At 36.9% G+C, this 27,679-nt stretch overlaps 1 protein-coding gene across 1 annotated transcript in view; it reads right to left on the reverse strand.

Moving 5' to 3' along the window:
- The window catches only part of LOC309392201 (zinc finger BED domain-containing protein 5-like), a gene marked incomplete at both ends in the record, with an annotated part of 38,255 nt that extends 11,979 nt beyond the window's left edge, over nt 1-26,276 (reverse strand). Inside the window, 2 exons of the mRNA XM_081953224.1 lie at nt 8,829-8,913; nt 25,002-26,276. Of these exons, the coding sequence (XP_081809350.1) occupies nt 8,829-8,913; nt 25,002-26,276 (1,360 nt within the window). The remainder of the gene's footprint in view (nt 1-8,828; nt 8,914-25,001) is intronic.
- Between the last annotated feature and the right edge of the window lie 1,403 nt (nt 26,277-27,679).

Consider the following 27,679-nt stretch of genomic DNA (forward strand, 5'->3'; position numbering starts at 1 on the left):
GAGCCTTTAAAAAGTTTCTCTCAACAAGCATGACTCCAGGGCCATAACCCAGGTGGTAAGAGTAAGTGCTGTAGTTGTCTCTGTACTTCAGGACTACAATCCAGATTCTACAAAATAAAGCAGAGGGAGTTTTCCTTCTCCTCCTCTTCTGGAAGAATTTCAAAGTAACTAGAAACATGGAAAATCAATTGGCAGGGAGCAAGGAAGTGTTCCTGTTATGTGCCTTGTTGAAGGGATGTAGAATTATTGTTAAGCAGGGATCTGAAAGTACCTAAATGTAGTTGAAGAACAGCTGAAAGAACTGGATCATTTTAATGATCATTTAAGAGGTACTTTTAATAATTAAGAGAATAATTAAGACATTATCATTGCTTTTAACTATATAGAAATAACTCAGAAAGAATGCAACACACTTGATCTATATTATTACCAAATAGCAACAATAGAACCAAAATCTGACTTAAACATCTGATTTTCCAGTTAAGCTTAAAACGCTAAACTATCTGGGCAAAACAGTTCAGGATCACCTAAGCTAGGTTGCTATCTGCTGCTGTGTGTGTGTACAAATATACTATTGGGAATAGTTAGTGTAATGATAGTTAACTGTTCAGCAAAGATCATGTATAGTATTTCAACAACAGCTAATCTCAACTTTTTCATCTGGGCAGATGGCTATTGTTCAGTTACCAGTAAACTTTCTGAAATTATAAGTTTTATTTCAAAGAAGATTTCTTTCTCTCTTCCTTTTATTCTAAATAGAATAAAATTATAACTGATTGTGTTTGCCTGGCTGCTATGTCCCATTCATTGTTAATCACCATTCCTAGCAAAAATGTCTAAAAATATATTTATCCTCCAATATAAGACTATATGGAGCTAAGGGTTGAACTGTGGAGCCCTTGCTGTTCTATGAGCTTGATTGCTTTCCTAGCAGATGTTTTGTTACCAGACGAGGTGACATCTATGCTGAAACTCAGAGAGCACAAAGGACTTCACAGATTTATCCTCATTTAGATTGACCCCAGCATTTTCCAAATAAATCTCTGTTTAACCATCACTCGTGTACTTTTTGTTAACTTTCTCCAGGAAAGAATTCTCATTCAACAAGTCTTTATGATCCTTAAAACCTATAACCTCTCACTTTTCAGGGAAAAAAAAACTTTCAGGCAACTTTCCTTATGAAAAGGTATCTACTACAGAACATGTCTGCCAGTTTTAAAAAGGAATGCAAACTTAGGTTATGTCTCTTAATAACAATATTTTAGAAGAATCATGAACTGAGAGATACTGGCATCTCCTGAATGAAATCAGAAGCCACCGAGAGACTACTTATTATGATGTATAGACTGTCAGGTTTTACAAAGGATTGTGAAACACTTACTGTAGACCAGAAGTGTTCAAACTTGGCAACTTTAAGACTTGTGGACTTCAACTCCCAGAATCCCAGCATAGCTGGCTAGAGAATTCTGGGAATTAAAGTCCACAAGTCTTAAATTTCTCACCTTTGGGAACCCCTGCTGTAGACTGATCTGTAGACGGCTTTAACTATTTTCAGGAAAATTGGGGTTTGAAGACTAGACTGAGCATAGACCCTAGTATATAATCTTAAACTTTCAACAGATATTTCTGTAGTAATGAGTGCAACTTCTGAAGTGAATGTATATGTGTAAAGGAATTTCTCATGGTTTTCTGCTATCATCTCGCTTTCATTTTTGGGACAGGGCTTAAAACTAAATCCCATTGTAATACAGCAGTGCGTGGTGGGGAGCCAAAACTTTTCAAGGGATAATAACATTTTTGAAAACATTGGCCATGAAAGTACATTTGGGGGATATTCATGACTAGAGTAACTCCAAAAGCAGTGAGTGGAAGATCTTTGCGGGTGACCTTATCACAGTGGAACTCAAAATGTGTAATACTACAAAATGCTAAGTATACTTCTGAGTCGTCCCCTCATGAATAAAAGTAATGATTTTATTTTAGTTAGGTTTTTTCCAAAAAGGAACAATATTTACTGGAACACACATAATGTTTACTTATTTACATACTTTTTGACTTAAGTTTACTTTACATGGTCAGCATTATCATGGCCATGTTGACATTTTCTCCCAAAATTTAACTTTGAGAATCTAGAAATTTAGAAAAAGGGGTAAGGATACTGAGCTCCATTAGCATACATTTCTGCAGGCACTCCAAAGATTATGGATATATTATGCCACATTTAACATGCAGTGGGAAACTACCTGCTATGGATAGTGAACACTTAGACCCATGGGTTTAGCAATCTCCCAAAACTTGCTATGGACTTTACTTCCTGTTTTATCTGCACAAGTCTCTGGTTGGATTCTCTAGATAAATTGGAAGCAAATTTTGACAGCATTCCAATTTTGACTATTTATAATATTTCTGGGACATGGTGGCTCCGTGGCTAATATGCTGAGCTTATCAATCAGAAAGCTCAGCAGTTCGGCAGTTCGAATCTCTAGCGCGGCGTATTGGAGTGAGCTCCCGTTACTCATCCCACCTTCTGCCAACCTAGCAGTTCGAAAGCAAGTAGAAAAATAGGAGCCACCTTTGGTAGGAAGGTAACAACGTTCTGTGCACCTTTGGCATTTAGACATGCTGGTTACATGTCCATGGAGATGCCTTCGGACAGAACTGGCTCTTCGGCTTTGAAATGGAGATGAGCACCACCCCCTAGAGTCAGGAATGTCTAGCACGTATGTGCGAGGGGAACCTTTACCTTTAATATTTCTGAAAGATGATCAGATTATCAAAAACAAAGGAAAATTGCAATTAAAAATATTCTTGATTCTGCTTTGCTTGCCCAAGGCTTACATATGCTTCCTAAGGCAAAATAAAAGGATTTTTTAAAATAACATTTCTACTTTGCCTTTGCAAGTTTGATTAGCTTTAAGAAACATTTCAATCTTTCCTGTCCCAGTTGTTTATGAGTTCCTGGGGGAATGTGGCTCACAATTTGAAAACACCTGCCTTAATGAATGTGGCGGATCATGCAGAAGAAAGCAATGTCTTACATGACTCAGATCCAAGCCGTGAAGTCCTTTAAAAATAATTAGAGGATTTCACATTTGCTCTGAAAGCAAATCAATACAAACCACCATATTTTTCAGAAATAATATTAGAGTCTTTAATTACAGTGATTATATTTTCTTTCCACTTTTAAATCAAATACCTATTTTGTATATGTGAACATTGGTAATTGAGTATTTAATGCACATGTTTATTTAATAAAATGGCAAAAAAATAATAATCAAAATTGCTCAGGCATTCTTTTGGTATAGAAAATTATACTCTTATATCCACCCATATTTAGCCCAAAATGATAAATCTAGAGAACTGTACTTCAAGGTATTTTATATAATATATTGAAGAAAGTGATAAACTGCATGAGAAAAAAAACATTGAATAATTTCTTAGAATATATCTCAGTATAGGATTCTGTGTTAATATTGCATTTTATATTAAAATATTTGCTAAAACTGAATTAGCTTTCAAATAGAATGTCTCTTTTTTATCCATATCACTTTATTTTGGTCCAAAAAGATAAAAACATGTTAGCATTCACCGTATAAATGATTCTCAGATGCTTCATTTCATTGATTTCAGATTTTTACTTGTAAATTCTTGCCTATTTTCAATAAAAAAACTTTATGTACAGTGAAACCATCAGGATAAATAGTTTAAATAGTTAGATGACATTCTCTTTCAAAATATTCTCAACATCTTTTTCCATCATATTGTTGGAAAAATACTGTGGGAATTTCTAGTTTATAGGTGGTCCTTGCTTAACAATCAAAATTGGAACTGGAATCTCAGGGTTCAATGTAGCAGTTATTAAGCAAGATACCCATGTGACTGCTTCACTCAGTGACTGTAATCTCAGCACTCCTGGTTGCTATCATTAAGTGACCTCTCTGGTTCTTAAGAGGATAGAATGAAAGAGCTGCCTGTTAAAAGATTTCAGCCTCTCATGGATAGGATCCTCAGGATTTAAGATCTGTTCCTATAGCCTGCAGAAAAAATTCAGAACCCTCCATCCAGTGGTGGAATTCTAAAATTGTTACTATTGGTTCTCTGGGCATGGCTTGTTGGGTGTGGCATGGCTTGTTGGGTGTGGCATGGCTTGGTGGGCATGGCAGGGGAAAAATACTGTAAAATCTCCATTCTCTTCCCACTCCAGGGGAAGGTTACTGCAAAATCCCCATTCCCTCCCAATCAGTTTGGAGGCAGAGAATAGATGGGGGCGAAACCAGTCAGAGGTGGTATTTACCGGTTCTCTGAACTACTCAAAATTTCCGCTACCGGTTCTCCAGAATGGGTCAGAACCTCCTGAATACCACCTCTGCCTCCACCTCTGCTTGTAACCTTCCCTGCGGCTTACCCATTGACTTTCTGGGGAAGCTGGCAGAGAAGATTGCAAATGGTGATTACATAATCACAGGGCCCTTGATAATTTGTCATAAATGTGAACCATTTGCCAAACATTCATAATGCAATTTTGTGTTGGCACAATGTTTTATGATAGCCGGAAGGATTTTATGGGACATGTAGCAACCTTTCCAAACCCAATTTGATATTTGTTTACTACATGTAAGAAAATGTTGTGGTTTTTACAAAATTAAACAATGAGACATCACAAGCAGGAGCTACAATACTGAAAAAAATGAAAATCTATTCTTAATGGAAAAAAAATATGGAATCCTGGTCTGAAGATAAGTGAAATGCAAACAAAATATGGCTTCCCGTGTATTTCTTCTAATTAACTAAAAGAGATCTGTCTTTCATATTTTGCAGTTTTATATGCTAAACCTATATGTGGTTTTACATCATTCCCATCTAAAGAACTGGCCTGAAATGACTCTCTCAACTTCTATTCCCCATGTTAGAACGATTAAAATTATTTTTATTGTAAATACCCTCCAAGAGAGTACATATCAGTTATAGCTATAATTACTTCTTTCGTTAGTTGACCCCAAAACAGATTTTCTTGGCTGTTGATCTGACTTTCTTTCAGGATGCTAACACTTTCATAGTCACTTGACCCATTGGGTATTTTGAACTGGCTGTAAGCAGACCATGGTGCAGCTTAATTGGACACCAGAGGCTACTCTCCCTTCTTTGAAAAGACAGAGGCCAGGCCACCAAAATTTGCAATTTGTAATTGCTGTGTGCATTATCTGATGTTAAGCAGAAAGTATCTGTTACTTATCGCTTTAATTTTCACATCTACATAATTAGCAGCAGTTTCTTCTTGAAAAAAGTCAGGTCAGTATGGAAATGGTCGGGTAGATCTAATTTTCAGTTTTCAGTTGTCAGGTTGGATTTTCTAATTAATCCCTCATTGTTCTCTGAATCAAATGAGTCGTGTTCTCAAGGGCTGTCTTTGTAAAAGAGTCCAAGAAAGAGTTGTATCACTAATGTATTTTTATTGCACTTAGAAATTCTGTGAAAGTCTTAAAGAGGCCGTAGCTGTTACTCCATTGACTTATTAGCTGATCCCCCGGTGTTATATCAAGTTGACTAAAGGTTGAACCTGTTGAATAATTACTCTAAGTCTTTGTCTCTAGCCAGATTTGTTGTATATTCATTTACAATATTACAGCAGAATAACAAGGTATTCAGATCCATGGATACCAAGGCAGTGGTGACATCATGTAAATCATGACTTCATTATACAATAGGAACAAATTATTCCTTTGTTTGATGATGTGATCATATACATGAAGTTATTCAGGCTTCTAAATGATATTTTCATTCAGGTTCATTCCATCTTTACAGGTTCAGCAATAAAGAGGCCTAGAAGTGAAACTCCATCAAAATAGGCACATCTCTATCCCCCCTCCCAATATTGAGGCATTCAACCATATTTGGAATAGTTTTGACTCAGTGTTGGTGCATCCTTCAAAGCTACAAAAATGAAACCCGTTATGGTTTAACATTTGTCTTACTGGGACAAGGAATATCTCTTTATATTTCTCTGCATTTTTTATTTCTTTATCTTAAGGGCTTTCCCTTAAGGAGAAGAAAGAAATAGAGTTATTAATCAAGCCTATAATGCTCTTATTTTCATATCCTTTTATCTTTTAATGAATATCAAGGCTGGTCTGTGGGGATTGTGAATTCATTTTATTGAAGGTTGTAAATCTGAACCAGCAATATTTCTGGTGGTTGTTGTTTCCTGCCTGAATTCTATAATACCTATAGAACAGGGGTGCCAAACTCAATTTCATTGAGAGCCATAGGTTTGTGTTTGATCTCAGGGGGCAGGGTATATATGGTAGGAGGCATGGCTAGGGTGGGCATGGCCAGTTTGACATCATCGTGTTGGGGGCACCTGTGGTGGCCAAGTACTAAGGTAGGACCTCCCTCAGATACTCCCTCATTCTCATTATAATCTCCTTCCTTCCTTCCTTCCTTCCTTCCTTCCTTCCTTCCTTCCTTCCTCCCTCCCTCCCTCCCTCCCTCCCTTCCTTCCTTCCTTCCTTCTTTTCTTTCTTTTCCTTCCCTCTTCATTCTCCTTTTTCTACCTTCCCCTCTTCCTAATTTTTCCTTCCTTGCTCTCTTCCCATCTTCCCATCTTTTTCGTTCCTCTTTCACTCTCTCGTTCTTGTCATTTCATGCTTAAATGCAAAAGGAGAAACATTTCTCCTTTGGTTTTGTTTTTAGTTTGTTTTGCTAGCCCTCTGCCAGCAAAAACAGGTCCCTGTTTTTGGCCGTGATGGCCTCCTGCAGTCCTCTGTCAGTGAAAATGAAGCCTAGGGGGCCCACGTGGGGCCCTCTCAAGCTCCATTTTTGCTGGCAGAGGCATTGCAGGCTGGTCCTTTGCTGTTTCTAGGGCAACCCCACAGGCCAGATCTAAGCACTCTGGGCCGGATCCGGCCTGTGGGCCTTGAGTTTGATACCCCTGCTGTAGAATCATAATTTTAAGCAACTGTTTTTAATAGTTCAGGGTGAGAATGAAATGACTTGTTTTTGCAATTCCACCTTTATTTTATCAATAATTGTGTCAATGGCATGCTTGCTCACTGGCAGTTGTTATATAGGTACACTCAATCAAATATTGTTCTATTCAATGTCTATATCATTGTAATGTCTTCTATATAAGACCATTTGTGATGTGGTTTGTGGTTTGTGATGTAGGCGTTGTATGTGTGAAATGTCTATCAGCTAGAGTTGTGCTCTGTTTAATTGCCTTAAAAACATTTTTTTTTAACTACAAGGTCATTACAGGGATAATGTAGCTATACAGCATAAGCATGTTCATGCTTTTCAGCTGCTCAAGAATATTAGTATAATAACCTTCTTTCCTTCTAAGTCATTTTGTATTTTATATCAGCAATTATAGTGGTCTAGTTGTATGGATAGTGCCTCCTTATTTTCTGAGTTCCTGAAAGGTTCAGGGCTCTTCTAATTAAATATGATTGATATGCAGTGGAAAAACTGTTGCACAAACGTTGTTGTGTAGGCTAATATAGAATATTCCTCCAATATGCTTCATCTTTCTATACAGACTCATGAAGATCAGAAATGGACTCAACTTCTTTAATCAACCATATTATTTCATTAGATGCTTTCTGTTTTTCATACTTTTTATAGTTAAAGAGTTACACATTTTGTGTCCCATAGTATTAACTTTCTGCAGTTAGATAGGGTAATTTTTAAAATCAATTTATTACAGTCTTTGACTAGAGATCAGAACAAATAAAAATGCTCAGTAAATATACAATTAAAAATTCTAGTATAAAATAATAAATAACAACTAAAATCTGTACTAAAATCCAGTCTGTCAATTATGTATGGTCTAACTATACTACAATTACAATCAATACATAGGGTAAACTATCCAACAATTGCCTCTCCATGACAACCTTTTTACTAGTTTCGTTAGATACTAGCTTCAGCTATAATGGTTTCCACCAAGATCCTCTGTTCCGGCAGGAACAGTGGTTTAATCTCATTGGTTGAAGGATCTGACAGCTCCCTATAAAAGGGCTGTTGTCAGACTCAACTTTCGCTGAATTGTACATAGTTGCTACACAGTTGCTACTGAGTTAATAAAGAGCTGTTGTTACCGTTAGCCTGTGTCTGCCTTTCCATTACCCGATCTAAAAAGTTTGATTACTTTTTATTTTTTTAATACTCTTAATGGTGAAACATAAAAAAGAAAATAAAGGAAAAAACACCAAGAGGAAAAAAACCAGAGATTTTAAAGCAAAAAAATAAAATAAAACAGAGAAATTTAAATGCTTCAAATAAATCAAACCTGACCAAAAAAACCCCACAAATAAATATAATCTAACAAAAAAATAACAATACAAAAACCAGCTTGTTTAAGTTCTAATTAACAGGACAAAATCCAGATAATATATATATGTTAAATTAATTTAATCCTTAATCTTATCATTAAATCATAGAGCAACACATTGTATCACCTTCTCTATTTTAGCACAAGTGACTATCAAAAATAGATAACAAACTCGTATGCTAGATCCTTTAAAAAAATTTGAGTGAATAAGTTTCTTTCCAGTTATGTAAACTTATCTTCTTTTCCATGTTCTAAACTTTAGAGAGCCAGTAATCTGTGAGATGATAGATTCTATATTTTAGGAAAGTAGTTTAATATCGCATTAAGAATATAATACTGTACTATAATATTTCAGAAATAATTACTTAATTGCAGTGATTGAAATCCCAGACAACAATACATTTTAGAACCTTCAAATTTCTTATAATTTGAAGGTTCTAATAAAAAGTCACAGCCTTTTTTTTTTTTTTTTTTTGAGCTCTCGGGTTATATTACTCACTTTCTTGCTTGGGGTCTGATTGTGCCATGTTTTCTTCTTCTTCTTTCAACTTCCCATTTTCAACATCATTTTTCTTATCTTTTTCCTGCCCAAAAGATAACAGAAGTATTCAAGGTTTTTGCTCAGATAATAAATTTTGAATAAAACCCTCATTCCAGCACAGTGAACAAGTTTTTTTTATAAAAAAAATAACATGTACTTTATAATCTGCCTATCTATAAAACTGAATATATAGAATTTACACTGCTTATTTAATCTATTTATGCTCTCCATGAGTTACAAAAATGTTCACTATTGTAATCAGAAGACATTGAATCTCACAAGATTGGGCCAATTTCTATACCTTCTTATGAAACAAATTATTGTTGGTGCAAAATTTGTTTATTTATTTAAAAGATTGTTATGGCCCTTCCATCTTAAAACACAACTGTGGGAAGCTCACAACAATAACGTTTCCATTTGTTTTGGCTCTTATACCCATTTTCATTCTCTTGCTGTTTGTGTCATTGTGTACACATTGTGTATTGTTCTCTTGGTCCAAGACTGTAAATCAATTAATTAAATGAATAAAAATGAGAGGGGAAATGTAGAAACACAGAGACAAAATAAATCCAACATATTTCTTCATTTCATTGAAAACATAGATGTTTCCTATGACCTCTGCTGGTAAAGGACTTGGAAAAGAAAATTGACTCCAGTGAGGAGGACGGGGCTCCATTTTATTGATATATGAGAAGCATACCGCTAACAAAAACTAACTTTCACGCTATGTATTTCAAGATATTTCAGAATGGGGAGTTCCTCCCCCCACCAATGACTGATAAAATGAATAGCATTCCCCATTACCATATGAATGCCATGATCAGACCAACATTTGTGATGGATTTCCTATCATTGGTTGGATTTGTGATGGATTTCCTATCAAGTGGCTATAGAATTGGGGTAGAAGAGTAAAACAGAAGGATGGAAGGTGAAAGAAATATTTTATTCTCCAGTCATGTTTATCTATAGGAGTGCTCCTTCCATATGCTAGTGTTAATCCATTGTCTCAGGTGACAGATGGCCTTTGGGTGAGGGCATCTGCCTGGCATTTCCACTCTGTCTTAACTGATCTGCTGCCCTTAGCTGTGAAGAAAGTCTTCTTCTATTGCCACGACTGAAGTAAGATTAAGTGGCCACTCCACCTGTTTTCTCCATCTGGAAAGTGGAATGTGACATTTGTCCTTTGCCTCCAGCAACAAAATGCTTTAGGCTGGTCCTGTTTATCCAGTCTGAATCTTCACATTTTTCAAGGCTTCTATCAAAAGTTTTTTCTTCTTCCCTACGGCCAACTGCACTTGGAAGAGGCAGTTGGGAGCACAAAAGAACATGAGGAAAAGTTTCAAAGCAGGGGTGGCATCCATCTTGATTTTGAGAGTGGAGGCATGTTTTCCCCCCTCCCCCATGAGGCCTAATGAATATAAAGGACCAGCTGGTGATATGACATTGTTGCATTACGCAGAGACAAAATATTTGGCCCTTTTTGATTTGGGTGTTGCTTCATAACAACATTTGAATGATAAAAATCAACTTGTTCTTTCTGTGATTTGGGGAGGTGGGTTAATTCTTTTTTTTAAAGGTCTCATGCTTCACAATTTCATATTACAGGGCATGGAGAAAATATAGTGCTCAGAACAACATTCAACTCTGTGTGGCAACAGCACAACCGACCATTCAAAGACTGAAGTTGGCTCAGCCTTTGGGGTCTAGAGCAGTGTTTCTCAAACTTGGCGACTTTAAGTCCTGTGGACTTCAACTCCCAGAATTCCCCAGCCAGCTATGCTGGCTGGGGGATTCTGGGAGTTGAAGTCCACAGGACTTAAAGTCGCCAAGTTTGAGAAACACTGGTCTAGAGTACAGTCAGTATGATGAAAGAGATAGACCTTAGCTAAGGAGGGTCCACAGGCTGTATTTCCTTCCTCTGCATCCTCTTATTCAAAATCTAATGAATAATGGCTGAGACAAAGGAACGCATACAGTAGAACCTCTGGTCACGAACACTTCCGACCATGACTAAACAGGGTTCTGACCAAAAAATTCACAATTATTTTTTTCGCAGCCAATTTGCCCTTCCGTGCCATTTAATTTTTTTTTTAATTTTTAAACATAAAAGACCAACAACACATAACATATAAAACTCTCATCCATTACATACAGCATGTCATTTGGTTACAAGCATTTGTGCATCCATATTTTCAATTACGTATACAATCACAAAATTTCCATCAAATATAACTAAGTACCTCACTTTCATTGTACATCATATATTCAATTACAGTTAATGTATCTTTCTTTTCAGAAAACCTAATTCCCTTGCATCCTTAATTGTCTATTTAATAACAATATACCTTTATGTAATCACTTATCTCATTCTGATTATTTTTACAGTGTGAAAGAATTTTCCAACTGTTTATGTTTATACATCACTACTTTCGATTATGCATAGTCCCGCCAATCATCCATCAAGTATGCTTATGTTCATTGTTGTTCTTGTACATCATACATTCAAGCACAAAGTTATTCCTTCATTTTTAAACAGAGTATTCTAAATATTCACTTCATACATGTACCAATCATTCACTACTTAGAGTTATGCATAATGTCATCAATCATCTATCAAATATACTTAGATTCATTATTATCCTTATCCTTCATTTTAAAACAAAATATTCTAAATTATTCAATTCATATATATGTCAGTCTTTCATAGTATCGTTATTAATCTATTTAACAACATGATTGTATTATCACTTATCTCCTTCAATTGAAACATGAATAAAACATTTTTTCATTTCTAGGTTTTTTTTATCAAGCCACTGATAAAACAAATCCCATATCTTATAGAATTGCTCATCTTCTTGTTCTCTAATTTCAAATGTCAATTTACTCATTTCAGCACACTCCATTATTTTTTGAATAACTTCCTCCTGTTTTGGCATTGTTTCATTTTTCCAGTTTTTTACAAATACAATTCTAGCTGTTGTTAAAACGTTTACAATCAGATATTTCAAGTCTTTATTGTAAGTTACTAGTATGATTCCCAATAAAAAAATATCTGGTTTAAGATCTATGTGTTTATGTATCATTTTCTCCAACCACATGTGAATTTTAGTCCAGTATCTTTTGGCGTCAGTGCATGTCCACCACATGTGGTAATATGAGCCGCTATGATGACATTTCCAACACTTTTCCAATTTATTCTTGAACATTCTTGCAATTCTTGTTGGAGGTAGATGCCACCTGTAAAACATCTTATACAAATTTTCTTTATATGCAGTTGACATTGTCATTTTATAATTTTGAGACCACCATTTCTAACCCAATCCCATGTCCAAATTTTTTCCCCAAGCTATCATAGTTTATTTAACTCTTGTAGTTTAACCTCTAATAAATATCCATATAATTTTTAATTACTTTTTCATCAGTACCTGTTAAAATTTTGTCTAGCTCAGTCATTTTGTCGCAAATACCTTTTGATTTTCTATCTTCATTATATCTAGAGTGCATCTGCACATATTAATACCAATTCATTTCTATTCCTTCTTGTTTCAACTCTTGGATAGATTTGAGTTCACCCTCTGCATTTAATATTTCAACATATCTAACTGTTTGCTCCTTTTTACATATTATTGGATATGAAAATGCTTCAATGGTTGATCTGGGTTCTCATTGTTCTCTGGGATTTATGCCACCCACCGCACCTTCTTTTTTATCAATTCTGCCTACAGCACCTTCTATTTTTTCAATCTCGATTATGGGTGCCTCCAGTAGTTGTACCAATAGTTCTTCTTTTCCAGTTTTCTCAGCCATTCCTCTGAAGTGTTCTGCGTAGAAGGCTTCTGTCTTATCGATTGTATCTATTCTGTATCTTTGTCCTTGCCATGCAGATAATGGACCTTCTGGTATAAGCCATCTATAATTAACACCTTTTGTAATCAGAATCTTAGTCAAAAATTGATATTCTCTTCTCTCTCACTCTTCTCGGAATTTGTTTCAGAACTACAATCTCCTTACCTTTATATTCCAGTTTTCTGTCTCTCATTTTCTGTAATATTTGTAGCTTAGTTGCTTTCTTAGTAAATCTTACGTGGACTTCCCTTGGGAGGGCATTTCTCATTGCATATCTTGTGTGTACTCGAAATGCTTCATCTATGCCATCCATCATCCTCTCTTGAGATATCTCTAATATGTTTGTCAAAATTTCAGATAGTATTTGTACTAGGTTCTCTCCTCTTTCTTCTTCTATGTTTTGAAATCTTAAGAAAAAATCAGACCTATCCAGCTCCCATCCTAATATTCCACTGCTCTCCCTTTTCACATAGCTCAGTCTGCTGTCAAACTACTCAGCCTTCTTCTCTTCTTGTTCAACCTATTCTTCAATTTTTTGGATTCTGTCCTCCTATTTCATCATCCATTGTTGCATATCTTCTATTTTTCCTTCTGTTTTAGCTGTTTTTTGTTCTATGCTTTCAGTTCGTTGCTCTATTGTCTCAATTCTTTTTTCTATACTCTCAGTCCTCTTTACAATGGTGTCTAACTTCTCATCATTGCTATCAGATCCTGCTTGCAATTTCTGTATCGCTTGCATAATTGCCTCTAGGGTTATTCCATTCTCTTTTTCTTGTTGAAGCATCGACTGTATTGATCTTTGTCCTCCTGCAGGTGAGGAGGCAGGGGTTGTTGTTGTAGAGCCAACAGGTGTTATCTTTCTACTCATCTTCTAAGTTTTTTTTTGTATTCTAGTCCAGTTAATATCAAGTAGTGTAAAAGTCCCAAATAACCACTGGAGTATCACAAAAATTTAAGCGTCAGCTATAAAAATACAGAGTTATGGATAAAATGAAAAGAAAAAAAAGAAAAGAGAGAGGAAAAAGAAAAGATATCTTACTTAAAAAAAGAAAGAGAAAAAAATTCTTCAGTCCAATTCACTCAAAATTTAAAACAAGCCATCCATATGTCTCCAATATCTTCAAAAGGAAAAGAGAGCAAAGAAAAAACAGGAACCAGTACTTCAAAGCTTCAAGGAAATAAAAGGAGTCAAGGAGTCAAGGGGAAAAAAATCACCACCTCCCCAGCAAGATAATATAAGCACTGCCACCAAAGCTAGAAAAAAAGATTCAAAGTTTTTTTTTAAGATGAAAGTCTTTCCTAGGTCACTCTGAGCTTTCCCTTAGAGCTTCTGTTTGTTCCAAAGTACATTTCCAGATACTGAAAGTTTTCACAGGAAACAACTGTATAAACAACTGTGTTTCTGCCCCTATCAGTTCTTAGCCAAATAGCCTTCAAGGGAACAGCTTCTCTCTAAACAATTCAGATAGTAAAACTTAGTAACAATGTTTCAAGTCCACTAGGTAGCAGTGTTAATTGTATCAACTCTCAGTGCTTGTTTTTTCCTACTCTATTTTTAACTTAAAAAAAGACAGAGAATAGAAAATACAAACAGGAAAGACAAAAAAAAAGGGGGGGGGGGAAGAATCTTCAAAACAATTAGAACAATTTAAATATATTCAGTGTCTCCACAAAGTCCAAAAGCAAAAGTATAGAAAAGCGGAATAAGCCAATCCACATTGAATTACAATTAAAGTCCAGCCTGGCTTTGGAAAATAAAAAGGGAGAAAAGAAAATCTTCAGTTGGCCATCTTAAATCCACCGCTTTCTCTCTAATCAGCCTTTATTTTAAATTAGATTTCCAAATTTAGGGTGTTCTCTCTCCAATAGAAAAAAAGATTTAAAAACTCTCACCAAAACGACATGCTTCTCTCCTGCGCTTGCGTATAGGAGCTGTCAGCAGTTTCAGAAGCCTGGGGTCTGACTCAAAAAGTCAGGCAAAAGGGCCTTTTTCCGGGTTGCCAGAGACTTTGCGGATGTCTCTGGGACCACAGGATCTGCCCCTACCTTTCACCGTCTCTTCAGGATGGTTTAGGTCCAGATTGGACCTAATGATGATATGAATTTGACGGCTATCCCGGAGTCGCAGTATCACCGTGATGTGAAGAACCACCCTCCGTGCCATTATTTTTTGAAAGTGCCAAATTTCCAAAATTAGGTTCAGGTCATGACCAAATTGGTTTGCGACCAAAGTTATGGAACAAATTCTGGTCGTGACCAGAGGTTCTATTGTACATGTTGTTCAGAATAATGGACTGCATGAAATGCTGTTAACTAATTCTAATCAAAATACAGATAACAGAGTTTAAACATTGCTGAACAAGCTACACCCACATTCGTTTTGCAGTCCCCCAATTTCTCCAGAGCAGTCTCAGACTATTGTAAGGAACAATTTTAGCTAATTTAGGGATTGTCCATATGGAGGGAATAGAATTCATCCCCCTCCCCTAAAAAGATCAGTTTTTTCTATATCTACCGGTAGAAGCCTCTGTATTCTTTGGCTTGTTCCAGCTTTTGTTCTTAACTTTTAAATTTATTTATTTAACAAAGCTTTTGGTCCCTGCAGCCAGAACTGTTGCTGACAGCATATAGTTTCTAGCTTTATAAATCAGATTACAGTAAGAGAGGGGGGAGTAGGGAGAGGGAAGGAGAGAGAGAGAGAGACCAAACCTTCATCATTTCATAAAATTACATGGATGGGATCTTATCGTCCTCCTTTTGGATTAGTTTTGTAATGCTATTTTTGGCTCACTCGCAGGCTCTATTTGATTCTCTAGTTGCCCAAAGATTTTGCATGGAGATACTTATGTGCTCCCAAGATGAGAGACTTTGACTTATCGTTACTGCTAGCTCTTTGCTATGTTTCATGGGACACAACATCTCTATAAAGTAAGACAAATATCCAGATCACTGTTTGTTCCTTATCTATACACTACTAAAACTCTCATTTCTGTTTGATATTTGTAACTTTTACAAATGAAAGCTGCATCATAGGTCAAAGGTTTGTCAAGAAAGGTACTTCAAATGGGCTAATTTACAGAATGTTGAGGCTCTCTACTCTTGAGAGAATAAAATTAGATGGTTTTTTTTTGCCCACTTCAGTGCTGTCGTGTGGCAGCTGTCAGCTGTCATCTAAGGATGCTCATTTTCAATTCTCTATGACAACTTCTCACAAGGCAAAGGGGAAGCCAGAAGGAACTGATATGATTACTGACACTCTTATGCAACTTCTCACCTGTCCACTAGCAGACTTTGCTTGTGGGAAGCTAGTAGGGACAAGGTCAAAGGAGAAATGGTCTAGTCCAGTGATGTCCAACCTTTTTGTCCTCATGTGCTGACACCCATAATGCAATGTGCATGCAGCCCCCCCTACATGCCCCGCCCCTGCACATGCATGTGCAACCCCTCTGTACTCCTCTGTGCATGCACATGTGATCCCTTCGTGCCCCATTTTGGGCCTAGCAGGCCTCATTGAAGCCTACTGGGATCAAAAACAAGCTGTAGGAGCGGTGCCGCACCCTCCCTGCAGCCCATTTTGGGCCTAGCTGGTCTCATTGAAGCCTCCTGGGACCAAAATTGGGGGATGGTGTGTGTGTTTTCCCAATGCTCCTCCTGCCCCCCACGCCTGCGCGTGCAATTTCCATCCCTTGCACATGCGCATGTGTCTTCAGCATGTGTGGCAGAGAACTGAAAATCAGCTGGCCAGTGGGAGGCACGCACGTATGTTGAGTGGAGCTGAGTTGGGCAACCGCTTGCGTGCTTGCAGAGAGGGTTCCATGTGCCACCTATGGCATGCATGCTATAGGTTCGCCATCACATGTCTAGTCCCTCTTGTCCTGTGCTTGTCCTGTACCAGCCACTATGCACTTCCTTGCTTTCTCCCCTACCTCACAACAGCCACTTATCTGTCTGCTGGGAAGGATAGAAGGAGGAAGGGAGATGTCTAATGCTGACTTCCAGGAAACTCAGTACAGATGCACTGAGGAAGCTCACAGGAAGATGGAAATAACTCCTACTCCCACTGATTTATTTATTTTTTTGCTTACTTGTGATCATTCTTTTTTCTGTTTTGGGAAAGGATTTAGCCTGAAGCATTTGTTCAATGGATCATAGGTTATCTAGTTATATCTAGTTTGGCCATTTAATTGCATTTGAATATTGTATAGATTATCTAGGAAATGTTCGTGTTACCACTGAGAATGAGTGGTGTAATAAATATTAGCCTAAACATTTGTATTGGTGTTAGGATAAAATTAAGATTAAACTTAATCTTCTTTGTGCCCAATGGTCATATTTCTTGTGAGAGTTAACATTGGAAGAATTGGTTTGTTTTGTGGTAGTCTTAGGTTTATATTATGGGTTGTATTATGAGTACTGGGAGAAAAGAGTGGGATAAATCTTTGCATTGGTATTACTTATGGTTAGGAATATGCTTGAGGTTTATGATTATATTGGGGAGCTGGAATTAGAAAACTGGTTTATTAGGTTTATTCTATTTGGATTGTGTGCTGGGTTAGTGTGTGTGTGTGTGTGTGTGTGTGTGTGTGTGTGTGTGTGTGTGAAGCTTATTTTTCTATGTTAAAGTTTATTGTAATAGTACTGGTAGTTTTAGGTTTATATTATTGTTTCGTATAACTTGACTAATTATCTACCATCAAGTCAATGTCAGTTCTTAATGAACACATAGATATATATTCTCCAAGATTAGTGATAAAAGGTAACACTTTTTATTTATTAAAGTTGATGTTATTAAAGGGTAAAGGATCAGCTTTATTGAAGTTTATGATAATGTTTAATTTAATGGATTGTAATGTAATTAATGGATGAGTTTTGATGGTTTAAATCTAATTGTATGGTTAAAAATAATATATAGCCGAAAACTAATGGTAACCTTTATGTTAAATTTAACCATAATAGTCTTAGGTGTGTGTTAAAGTTGGTACTAAGTACTGGAATAAGGAGTAGGGTAAAGTTAGAGCTGGGCTAGGATTTATTAAGGTCTGTGGTTAAATTAATATCAGGGTAAATTTTTATGGACTTTGGCAATCAGTTTTATCTTACATTTGAGAGTAAACAGGCCATCAAATGCTTTCCATACTCTTACATAATGATGATAAACACATTTATTGGGAAGCATGTTCTCTTCTGTCCAATAAAGTTATCCTTTGCATAAAGCCTGCTTGGGGTCACAGCCTTAATTAAATGACTTTAACCAACAGAAGCAGAGTTTCCTTTGCTCATAAGGGAGCAATTAAGAGGAAGGCTCAGAGCTAACTACATTTTTTCTTCTTTAGCTACATCCTAGTGGTACAGTTAATCAAGTCGTTTTATGGTTCCTTTAGTTTGTATAGTTGGTCTACCAGATTTATAGCAATCCAAATTGTCTTGATTCTTATAACAAAGGACACAAACACCACTCTTTAGCTTCTTAATAAGTTTGTAAGTAGTTGAATAATCCTTTAAATTAATCTAAACATTCCTTTCAAACAACAATTAGGAAAGCTATTAAAAGGAGTGTTTAAACTTTGCATTATAAATCTATGAAACAGGACTGTCAGCTTCAGATCTTGACAGCTCTTCAGATGCTTAAGACAAATTCAAATGCCACTGCACTAATTGCTTTTTCCTCAGTAATGAAAGCTTTTATGAGTGCTAAAAAGGAAACTAGCTTCTTCTGTTGAATTTGATGCAAAATATTCACTGAATTAGACATTAGGAACAAGGTTAAACAGCTGATAAATTACTGGCCTGAAAGAGTTGAAACAAAATAATGAAACAGTTACTACAAAATAATATTGTTTCTAATACTAATACTAAACATATTTATAATGTTAAAATGTTCAGGGCAAAGTATATGTCTTATTTAATACTTCAGCATCTCTTTTTCAAAATCATATTTATAATACATAATTGTATAATAATGAGTCAAATGTAAGTAACAAAAAAAAAATCCCTCAATCAATCTGTCCACTTGGCTGTATCTTTATCTCACGAAAGAACAATTAATTCCAACATATCTACAAACACTTCTCTCTAATGTTTTGCTAGTGAGATGTTCTCTGAGTATGGGCTCCAGTATGTGTCTGAAAGCTCAGAAAACTAAACCTCTGGTCCCAGTCACCAACCCGGATTGGATCTTGCAACAGGAAAAGCTCCTGATTGTGATGGTTATCCATTAAATAGAATAGAATAACAGAGTTGGAAGGGACCATGGAGGTCTTCTAGTCCAACCCCCTGCTTAGGCAGGAAATCCTTCACCACATCAGACAAATGGTTATCTAATCTCTTCTAAAAACTTCCAGTGTTGGGGCATTCACAACTTCTGGAGGCAAGCTGTTCCATTGATTAATTGTTCTAACTGTCAGGAAATTTCTCCTTAGTTCTAAATTGCTTCTCTCCTTGCTTAGTTTCCACCCATTGCTTCTTGTTTTACTCTCAGGTGCTTTGGAGAGTAGTTTGACTCCCTCTTCTTTCTGGCAGCACCTAAGATATTGGAACATTGCTATCATGTCAACCTAATCCTTTTCATTAAACTAGACATACTCAGTTCCTGCAACCGTTCTTCATATGTTTTAGCTTCCAATCCCTTAATCATCTTTGTTGCTCTTCTCTGCTCTCTTTCTAGAGTCTCAACATCTATATGATATAACAGAGCATTGATTTCTTTGCTCCAGTACCTTTTGAGGCTTATAGTGGTGATTTTAATACCCCCCCTCCTTTATCAGGTTTACATAAGTGATTTTATATATGCTATTGATTATGGAAACTCTTTGATTTCCTTGTTAAATGCTAATCTAGCATGCAGATTACAGATCATACCACCAATGATTATCCATTTTCTACAGTCTGGTGTTCTAAAAGTTTAACAAGTGTTTGATAATATTAAAATATTAATTGATATTCCAAGTACACATTAAAAATAACAAATATTAAGTGCATAAGGGAAACTAGTCGCACTACAGGATGGCTTATGCTGTAACTGCATCCAAACTTATTGTACCCAAATGAAATCTAGCTAAGTAATGCCAAACATCTTTTCAACAATAGTTACGACACTATAGTAAGATTTGTCAGGATTCTAATAATTACATTGATGAGACAATTTTGCTACATTCTATTGTTACAAAGAAATCTATGTTATTAGGAAGAATCATAGGAAGTTGAATTTCCTTATTAGATATTAAGGGCAAAGAAACCAACATTTGGAGGCATATAGCTATATAGATAACAACAGTTATTACAACAATAATCAGTATAATGTCAACTAAGACTATATCTGGTTTCAAAGATCTTCAAACAATTTTCATTCAGTTCAGTGGAATTTATTTCTGAGTAAGTGCTATAAAATAAGCTCAACTAAGGTTGTATTCTGATTCAATTAGCAAACATTTATAATGTTTGTGGATGATAAGATCCACTAGAAGTCTTCTCCTACAACAAATATGACAACAAAGCAATCAATTATGGAAACCTACCACAGAAGGTTGCGATGATGGTTCTGGAGAGCTCTCGTTCACATTTTCCTCTGTTGGGTGTGGTATCACCTTGGTGAATTTTCTTTTCAGTTTACTGAACATATTTGTTCACAAAGATCTATAAAATCTTTGGTCATTTGTAATTAAATGCTAGAGGCATTTAGCTTTTCGGGGCAGTATTATTCAAACCAATTAGATGTATAATCAGGGCTTAGTTTTGCAGAGTACTTCATAATCTCCTGCAAAGACAGCCTATCCAAGTGAGTGCTTTTCTTGGCATAGTTTATTCTTATTTTTATTGTAAGATTACTTATAGGTTTATATTGAAAATGTGCTTTGAGATTTTAGAGTTAAAAAACAACAACCAATGGATGTCTAATAATTTTGCATACCTTTTTGCTGTAGTATTACATTATTGCTCAGCATTAGTTTACAATACTGTGCCTGCAGATAAAGTTTTAATTAAAAATGCATTGATATAAAATGAATAAAGGAAAGTGAATCAATGATTTTGGGTCTCCATAATAATAGATTGCATGAATTCACTAGAATTATTTTGTTTTGTTATTCTGATACATGCGCCTCCGAGGAAGAAATTTTTTAAAATTTGGGTTTGTAATTATATAGTTTGAATATTTTAGATTAAAGATGAATAAAATCCAACATGAACAATGTTTAAACTATGAAAATTCTTTTGCTCATTGTGCTGGCTTATCTCTCAAGAAGATGAAGCTCATTCAAAATGATTTGTGTTTATAAAATCATACATGAAAATATCAAATCAAAGATAGAAGTGTTGTATTCTATCTGAAAAATAGCTCTCAATTCAATATATATATATGATGAAGTTTATGCTTGTTATATTTGGAAGTGCTCTACAAAAGTAGTCCTTGACTTACAACAGTTTATTTAGTGACCATTCAAAATTACAATAGCACTGAAAAAAAGTGATTCATCACAATTTTTCACACTTACATTGTGAACTAAAGCTGCAGCATCCTCATCATCATATGATCCGAATTCAGATGCTCGGCAACTGACTCATATTTCTGACAGTTGCCATGTCCAGGGATCATATGTTCATCTTTTGCAACCTTCTGACAAGCAGTCAATGGGGAAGCCAAATTTACTTAGCAACCCTGTTAGTAACACCTGTAGTGAGTCACTTAGCAACTGTAGCAAGAAAGATCATAAAATGGGGCAATGGAAATTTTGGGCTCAACTGCAGTCATAATTCGAGGACTATCTGTATATGATCCCGAGTCCCTTTCGGGAGAGGGGGCGGTATATAAACGCTAATAATAAATAAATAAATGAGGATGGCCAGGTGGAATTTTGGGATGCATTATTTCTTACCTCTTCTAGAGATTGTTATCCTGATACAATTAGAGAAATCAGCCACTTGCAATGAATCTGAAATTTATATGGAGCAAGCAGAAGCCCTAACAGTAAAGTCAAATAGGGACTGGATGAGCTAAGCGTGTTGCTTTTGTGTGTCTGTAAATGCACATTCTTTTTATGAGGAACTTATGTTAATGAATTTTCTTGGAACATATTGTCTTGATTTTTTTTTTTAAAAATGCGATATCTCTGTAGCATAACATAGAATTACAAGAGAGGCACTGTTTGATGAACTCAAATGAAGTCCCTTCTGCCATTGAAGTTTCAGCCTTTTTCAATTATAACACTCTGCACTGTTCCTCACATACATTTAAAATGCATAAGAAATCAATGTAATAGATATTAAACAAGGAAATGTTTTGGGGGACTTGTTAATAATTACTGACATTTATGACTAATGAATGTTATATTGGTTTAGGCTGTGACTAATAAAATTAATGTTTTGAGAAACCTTTCTGAGTTACCATTCAAAAACAATAATCAGATCATAATGAACCTGATAGGCTCTTATAAATGAAATAACTTGTTCCATCACCTCTTCTTTCATTTTTTTTCTTGCACTATATCTGTGTAGCGGGTGATTAACCTGCCTCCTTATTTGGTGGTCTTTTATGCACAATAGCTATTTAGCTATATTTCTCATTTAGTGAACACACCAAAAGCACTTCAATTAATTGGATATCATGACCTACTGTTAAGTAAGAAGATTAATGTTGCAGGAGGCAAGGTGGCTGGTCGGTATCCAATTAGCTTCTTAACCATGCTGACTCTGGCCAGTATAACTACTAACTAAAAGCTCTTAATGTTTGACAAGAACAGGAAGGGAGTATGATGGCGTTTTTATTCTTAAAGTGAGTCATCACAAACAACCAGTTTCAAAACAGAGACGTTTCTTTGTCCCCAGCCCATTCAGACACCAGCAACAATGAGCCCCACTGATGGACAAGGAAATGAAAAAGAATAGGAATAGAGAATTCGTCCCCATTTTAAAAATACATAGTTTAGGCTGTTGCCATACTCCTCAGTGCACTTATCATGAAGTAGCATAAAACTGCTATGTTAAAGCAGCAGATATTGGCAGACCAGGAGCTGTAAAAAGATGTCAACAGGATAGCAGATTCTTTCTGATATAAAGTTGCCTTGTGTCCACTACATGACCCCCGTTGACTTCTGATTCGCTGTCTTAATGCATATGTTAAGGTAGGATTAAACTGCCAGTTTATCAGATTAAGTTCAAAGTATAGATTGAGGATCAGTGTGCAGCTGGTCTAATTTTGTTCAACTACTAAAGCATGCTAAAACATAATGAGAATTAACGGACAATTGGGGAAAAAAGAAGCTATTGCTTTCTTAGGGATTAGAAGGACTGCCCTTCTAAAAATGATACAACTAATAAATAATTTGAAAACTGCCAAGATTCCATGGAAGTCAGGTGGCATATACATGTAATTGATAATAATTATGTTTGTGGATGGGCAAAAGTTAAAAATCGCTAAAAAAAATTAAAATTACATTGAAATTCAAATAAAAATATTAAAAGAACTGATATGATGGGCAGCATGGGGACAAGAATATTGTCTACCTCATCAGCCACCCCAGTATAGCAGACTAAGTTTGAAGGCTCTTCTGGAAGGCCAGGAATGTGCTCATGGATCTCACATCTCATGGGAGAATTTTCTAGAAGGCCACAGTGGGAAAGGCTCTTCTCCTGGAATCCTGCCAGCGAAAATTCTTTGGCAAATGGAATCTGAAGTAGGTCCTTTCTGCTGGAATGAGTGGGGTGAGTTATCCCATCGGGGTAAAATGGTTCCTCAGGTACCCTGAACAGAAATATTATATTACCTTTCTTTAAAAAGGAGATGATGTCCATATTTAATTCCTGGCATTTGCAGTTAACATTTGTGGAATAAATTCCTAGAAAAAATAAGAATCAAATAAAGCGTGAGAAGCAGAGGTGGTATTCAGCAAGTTCTGACCAGTTCTGGAGAACCGGTAGCAGAAATTTTGAGTAGTTCAGGGAACCGGTAAATACCACCTCTGACTGGCCCTGCCCCCATCTATTCTCTGCCTCTCGAGTCCCAGCTGATTGAGGGGAAATGGGGATTTTGCAGTAACCTTCCACCGGAGGGGGGAGGGAATGGAGATTTTACAGTACCCTTCCCCTGCCATGCCCACCACGCCACGCACACCAAGCTATGCCACTCCCACCAAGCCACACCCACAGAACCAGTAGTACATTTTTTAGAATCACACCACTGATGAAAAGTTCTCTACTTGATGAAACAAGAGAAAAATTAAAGGGGGAACTAGGTTATTCGTAGAAACAAACTTGGGTTCTATCTATGGATAAATAGAACATGACTTTTTGTACCAAAGCTGCCTCCTCATGCTCAAGCCATCATTTAATTGCCTGAGTTCATCTGAAATGCCACATGTCCCCCAAGTGAATGAAGAATGTCAAGGGTTGATCTCTAAGCCAGACTTAGCTACTTTACATTCCAGTAGCAAAAACAGTGATGATTTTAAAAAGATTTTTGCCCAAAACAAGAGACCAAAAATGATTAACAAGACACATAATCTTTGAGAGCCTGCCACACTTTCAAAATTTTTGCATATTTATTTAGAGGTTGCACTCCCTGTGTTTAATGAAGCTTCTTTGCTGTTTAAGTATTTTGACAACAAAAGAAAAAAAAAAGTCTCACTATTTAACAGTGGACTGTGCAGTGGTTGCATTTAATCCTTTTTCTCTTTTTACCAGAGATAACTGGATACTTGAGATACTTTATAAAACTTCTAAAGAATGGCTTTAATTTAAATTCAGATTTAGCTATTAGACACGATGGAACTTATAAAAATGGCATAGGATGCTCAGATTCTTTACTAATGTCGCTTTCTCAGGACAGGAGCTATTTTAACTTTTTTTTTAACTCTCCAGAATGAACAAACCTCTGGAGAAATGAATGCCAAATGACTGTAATTTCATTAGCTAAAATACACCTTGCAAATTCCTTTCAAAAAATAGGCTATAGCAGAGGTTCCCAATCTTTTTCGGTTTGCGGCTCCCATAACACTTCGGATTTTTTCCGCGGCTCCCTTAATAGGTACATCCGATTTTTTTTAATTTTTGACTTTTTAAGGATTTGGAAATCTACTTTTTAGTTCGTTAAGGTTAGGTTAATTGAAAAATAAATTAAACACGAGCTTTAAATTCACAATTTATTGAACATCGTTTAATGATTTAAAATTATTAATGGGATGGATGGGCTTGTTGTTCGCTGCACAACTTCTCAAATCTTGGAATAAAATTGGAAATGGCGACTCTCATTTCTTGCTCGACGTTAATTTTTGAGCGATATTTACTTTTTATTACCGCGACTGCCGAAAACCCAGCTTCGCACAAATAGGACGTTGCAAAAGGAATTAATATTCTTAGGGCTTTGCAACTAAGCAGTGGGTATTCCTCTTTTACTGATATCCAAAAATCAGAAAGTTCCATGCTAACAAATTTTAACTTCAATGTTGTGTCGCAAGACAACTCAATAAGAGATTCTTCTTCTGTAGAGGTAAATCCTGATGGAGCCTTGGCTCTAAATGGGTCTTGAATCCAAGTAAATTTTTCAATGTTATCTGCTTCAAAGTATTTTTCGAACCATTTGATAAGCTGAGATAGGTGATCTTCAAAAAGAGATTTTAAATTGCAAGACAAACTGATTTCATTGGAGGTTAAAAACTGGTGCAACAAGGGAAAGCAATCATTAAGATCATCTTCATTAATTTTTAGTTTCCATAGCTGTAATTTTTTTCTGAAAGCTGAAATCTTTTCTGTTAACTTTAAAATGTGCATATTGCGTCCTTGTAAAGAGAGATTCAACGCATTCAACTTTTCAAAGATATCACATAGGTATGCGAGTTTAATCAAAAAGTCTGTTTCTACAAAGTGTTTGGCATACTCATGTTTTTCTTCTTCAAGGAAAGTGTATATTTCTTGCTGTAATTGGAACGTACGAGACAATACACCCCCGCGAGAGAGCCATCGTGAGTGGCAGTAGTACAACAAAGATGTGTATTCACCTCCCATATCTTCACACATTCTTTTAAAAAATCTTGCTTTCAGTGGCCGAGTTTTTATATAGTTTACTATATTTACCACACGTTCTAAAACTATATTTAGTGGAGGACCTATATACTTTGATGCAAGTGCTTCTTTGTGAATGATGCAATGGGTCCAAACTGAATCTGGAGCTTTGTTTCGAATAAGCGCCTGCAATCCTTCATAAGAGCCGGACATCGAACGACCACCATCAGTACAGATGCTAACGCACTTTGTCCAGTCTAAATTATTTTCAACCATAAATATATTCAGGATCTCGAACAAATCCTGAACCTTTGTACTTCCAGTAATACTTTTACAAAAGAGAAGGTCCTCAACGATTGAATTACCATCTAAGAACCGTACGTAACAAATCAAGTGTGTGTCCTTATTATTGTCTGTGGCCTCATCGAGTTGCAGTCCATATTCACTTCCTTTTAATTTTTCAATTAATTGTGCATTGAGATCCTCCCCCATGTGCTGAATTCTGCGACTGATTGTATTGTTAGACAAAGGGACATTTGAAAGCAGTTTTCCCGCCGACTCACCAATCATAATTGTTAGATCTGGGCAACGAGAGAACAGACTGCGGACACGAAGTGACTTAACAGCTCTTTATTAGTAGTAGTAGTGATCCAGCTTACTCTGTGGTCGGAGGGTTCCCCTTTTATAGGGATCGGGTACGCCCCTCGACCAATCAGAACGATACCTGTTTCCCGCTGTAGCAGCGGACCAGAGAGGAGACTTCCTACGATATATGCTAATATCTAACACCCCTCCCCTCTTAGATGGAACATTGCGGTTGGTTATGTAGTCCTTAAGGTATGTTGGAGTTTGCCTTACTCGAGTGGAGCGTCGCAGTTCGGGTTGGTCAGGAGTAGTTGCAGGATCAGTTGCTTTCTTTGCTTCGAGTTCTGGTGTTTTCAGACTTTCGTTGCTTGGGCGTTCGGGGGTCTGCTCGCTTACGTTGCTTGGGGGTTGTTCTGTTTCGCGCTCGACCTCTTGCTCTGTCCTGGGCTCGCAGGTGTCGTAGTTCTCTGTGTTGGGCCTCTCGAGTGGCTGACTTTGCATTGGTAGGTAGCTCTCGTCCTCGGCTCGTAGGTCTGAGTGCGCCAGGCGACCCCGAAGTTGATCGATGTGCCTCTTCCAATTCCGCCCATCTTCCAGTTCTAACAGATACGATCGTGGACCCGTGATGCCAATGACCGTTGCCGGCATCCACAATATTCCCCCTGCATAGTTGTGGGCGTATACCGAATCCCCTATGCTAAAACTCTGAATTTTGCTTGTGGAGTCTGGGGGTGCTGTGGCAGAGTAGTTGGGGTGAAGACGGTCCAGGTGAGACCGTAGACGGCGGCCCATGAGCATTTCAGCGGGGCTCCTTCCCGTCATTGCACTGGGGGTAATGTGCTGAATGAGGAGGTAATGGTCTATGCGTGTTTGCCAATCACCTGGACCCATCCTAGTGAGGGCCTCTTTTGCGGATCGCACCATTCTCTCTGCCTGTCCGTTTGATGCCGGATGGAATGGCGCGACGAGGGCATGCCGAATTCCCTGACCTGCTAAAAACGTTTCGAAATGTATGGCCGTGAATTGGGGCCCGTTATCGGAGACCAGGAGGTCGGGCAGGCCATGAGTGGTGAAAAGTCGCCGTAGAACCTTAATGACTGCCTCTGCCGTGGTTGAAGTCATTAGGACTACTTCTAGCCATTTGGAATATGCATCCACAACTATAAGGAAAGTCTGACCTTGAACTGGCCCTGCGAAGTCGATGTGTATTCTCGACCAGAGTGCTTTCGGCTTTTCCCATTCCGTGGCGGGCGCTTCCGGGGGTGCTGGTCTCGATTCTTGGCATGGATCGCAAGTGGCCACCCACTCCTCTATCTCTTTGTCCATGTTTGGCCACCAAACGTAACTTCTCGCTAAAGCCTTCATCCTAACGATCCCCGGATGCCCAA

Source organism: Natrix helvetica (assembly GCF_964273705.1).
Source record: "Natrix helvetica genome assembly, chromosome: 4".
Lineage (NCBI taxonomy): Eukaryota > Metazoa > Chordata > Lepidosauria > Squamata > Natricidae > Natrix > Natrix helvetica.